The sequence below is a fragment of the Chrysochloris asiatica genome, unplaced genomic scaffold (assembly GCF_000296735.1).
Source record: "Chrysochloris asiatica unplaced genomic scaffold, ChrAsi1.0 scaffold00190, whole genome shotgun sequence".
NCBI classification, from domain to species: domain Eukaryota; kingdom Metazoa; phylum Chordata; class Mammalia; order Afrosoricida; family Chrysochloridae; genus Chrysochloris; species Chrysochloris asiatica.
In genome coordinates, this window is record NW_006408708.1 from 2,733,003 (window position 1) to 2,736,473 (window position 3,471).

The window sequence follows — 3,471 nt, forward strand, 5'->3', positions numbered from 1 at the left end:
CAATCCTGATGCCACGTTTTTCTTCATATAACCCAGCTTCTTGGATGATTTGCTCAGCATACAGATTGAATAAGTATGGTGAAAGAATACAACTTTGTCACATACCTTTCTTTGTTTTAAACCATTGAGTGTTCCCATGTTCTGTTCGAACAACTGCCTCTTGGTCCAGGTACAGATTCCTCATGAGCACAATTAAGTGTTCTGGAACACTCATACTTAACACTGTTGTCCATAGCTTGTCATGATCAGCACAATCAAAAGCCTTTGCATAGTCAATAAAGCACAGGTAAACATCTTTCTGATGTTCTCTGCTTTCGGCCAAGATCCATCGGACATCAGCAATGATATCCCTCGTTCTACAGCCTCTTCTGAATCCAGCTTGAACCTCTGGAAGTTCTCTGTCAGCGTATGATTGCAGCCGTTCCGTATTACCTTTAGTAAAACTTTACTCGCATAGGATATCAAAGGCCTGATGATTTCCGCATTCCGTTGGATCACCTCTCCTTGGAATGGGCACAAATACGGATCTTTTCCAATCAGTTGGCCAGATAGCTGTCTTCCACATTTCTTGGCAGAGATGAGTGAGTGCCTCCTGTGCCACCTCACTTTCCTGAATTTTATTCCATCAATTCCTGGTGCCTTATTCTTTGCAATTCCTTCAATGCACCTTGGTCTTTCTCCTTCAGTATCATTGGCTCTTGATCATATGCTACCTCTTGAAATGGTTAAACATTAACCATTTCCTTTTGGTACAGTGACTCTGTGTATTCCTTCCATCTTCTCTTGATACCCTCTGCATCATTCAATAATTTGCCCAGAGAATCTTTCAATAACGAAAGTCAAGGCTTGAATTTTTTCTTCACTTCCCCCAGCTTGAGAAATGCTGAGTGTGTTCTTCCTTTTTGGTTTCCTGACTCCAGATCTTTTCATATTTTGTTGTAATATTTGACTTTATCTTATCGATCTGATCTTTGAAATTTTCTGTTCAGTTCTTGGACCTCCTCATTTCTTCCATTTGGACCTCCTCATTTCTTTTATTTGCTTTAGCATCTCTACGTTGGAGAGCAAGTTTCAGTATCTCTTGACTTCCATTTTGACCTTTTCTTTCTTTCTTGTCTTCTTAATGACTTTTTGCTTTCTTCATGTGTGATGTTCTTGATGTCATCTCACAACTCATTTGGTCTTCTGTCTTTATATATCTATATATGTTCAGTATTTATATATCTATACCCACACTTTAAAACAACATAGCCTGACAGCAGGATTCATCTAAGTAAAAACCAAGGCATTCATTTCAGAAATTATCCCCATAAAACATTGATTTTAAGACATTATAACAAATGAGTTTTTTTCTTTTGTTTTGACTTTTATTTTGTAAACACTGCAGCTATACAGAAGTTTGGAGCCAGCATTACCAAAATAACAATGTTTGGGAAATTAGATCAGGAAAAATGATTTTGTTTTATGTTTTTCTCTAGGAAAACTATGCATAGAAGTTACACCCCAGAGCAAAATAGCTTGGATTTCTGAAACTCTTTGTATTGGTTGCGGTATTTGTATTAAGGTAAGTGATAATGTTTTATTTGTCAGAGCAATTTTGTAACTTGAATATAACGCTAAGATTTTGTTGTTATGTGCCATGGAGTCGGTTCCTACTCATAGTGACCCTGTACAGGGTTTCCAAGGCTTTAAATCTTTACAGGAGCAGAAAGCCTCATCATTCTCCAATGGAACAACTAGTAGTTTTGAACTGCTGACTGTAAGATTAGCAGCCTGATTCATAACCACTAGGAGCTTTTTGTTGTTTTCTTTTTCTGTTTTTTGTTTTGTTTTGTTTTCAATTCTTTATCTTCTTTTAGCTTATAAATGGGAATATACTGAAATCTTTATGCCCATACACTTTGAGTTGGAGCTGGGAGCACTCATTCAACAGTTCTGTTAAACAATTCTCTATAAAGTTACACCTGTGGTCCTTCGTGGAAAGTTCTTTGGGGTAGGTAAGAGTAAAGAGTGAGGGTTAGAGGTAGGACAGACTAGTTCAAGGCTAGGCCCAGGACTTCATTTAGTGTTAGGGTTATTGTTGGGTTATTGTAGTATTAGTATTATATTTGGAGTAAGGGTTCAGCTAGGGCTAGGAGTAAGGCTTGATCTAGCCTTTAGGGTTACAGTTAGGTTTAAATTTTTTTTTTTTTTCTTGAAATCTACTTGATTTGCTCTTCATCTTGAAGTTCTGTAACTTTTTACTTTGTTTTTTGTTGTTGCAACTGTATCTCTGGTTCTCTATTTTTAGTCTTGTAAGTCTGTTTTTCTTTGAATACTTCCATAAGTAGATTGAATCTAGGTGATATTGTCATGTATGTTAGTCTCAGGTTATTGTCTGCTGTTGTTGATTTGCTGTCCGAAGAACTCCCTTGTTTTTTGTAAAGTTGGCCTGGTTTTTACAAATTCTTTTAACTTCTTTTTTCTGAAAATGACAATTTCAGTTCACCATTATTTGTTGGACAGCTTTTTTTGCTGGATTTATTGTTCTTGGGTGGCAGTTTTCTTCTTTTAGGGTTTTATATATGTTGTTCCGTTGTCTTGTTACCTGCATAGTTTCTGCTTAGAATTCAAAGCTTAGTCTTATTAGTTCTCTTTTGTAGGTAACTTTTTGTTTTTCCTGAGCTCCTCTCAGGCTTCTTTACTTATCTTTGGTTTTGAAAAGTTTGATTATAATAATGCTTAGTGTTTTTATTTTGGGATCTATCCTGTTTGGGGTTCATTCAACTTCATTAATGACTTCTCTTCATGTTCGGGAAGTTTCCTTTCAACTACTCTTGGACAATATTCTTTGTTTTTGCTTTACTTTGTTTCTTCCTGTTTTGGAATTCCAATCACAGATAAGTTATTCCTCTTGATAGTATCCCATGTAAATCTTAAGCTTTCTTTGGAATTTTTTTGTTCTTTTTCTGATTGTTCCACTAGCAGATAATAATATTGAGAGCTTTTTCTTCAGGCTAGTAGTTTAGCTTCCCATGGCCACAGTTCTGCCTCTTTACCTATTTTTGAAATATTTGTGCATCTTCTCACTTTCTGATTGCTGACTTTGTATGAGTCCTTTTTTTCTCCCCCCTCGTTTATTTTGTCAGTTTGTTTTTTGAATTATTTTAAGGTTTTTTCAAAATTGTCCTTGATTTCATCTGCATTTTCCTCTTTTTCTCACACTCCCTTAAAGTTTCCTTTTAAATTCCTTTTCAGGTAGTTCCAATACCATTTTTGGTGTTATGTTTTCTGACTCTGTATTTTGGTCATTTGTTTAACTTAACTGTGTCTTGTTTCTTTGTGTAAGCTGAAATTGTCTGTGTCTCTGGTAGCGTAGTGGTTACGAATCGGGCTGCGAACCTTAAGGTCAGCGGTTCGAAACTACCAGCCATTCCGCGGGAGAAAGATGAGGCTTTCTACTCCCGTAAGGATTTACACCCTCGGAAACCC

The 3,471-nt window shown here is 36.4% G+C and overlaps 1 protein-coding gene across 1 annotated transcript in view; it reads left to right on the top strand.

Annotated features, from left to right (window-relative positions):
* The window catches only part of ABCE1 (ATP-binding cassette, sub-family E (OABP), member 1), a 27,795-nt gene that overhangs the window by 2,052 nt on the left and 22,272 nt on the right, over positions 1–3,471 (top strand). Inside the window, exon 2 of the mRNA XM_006872268.1 lies at positions 1,479–1,564. Within this exon, the coding sequence (XP_006872330.1) occupies positions 1,479–1,564 (86 nt within the window). The remainder of the gene's footprint in view (positions 1–1,478; positions 1,565–3,471) is intronic.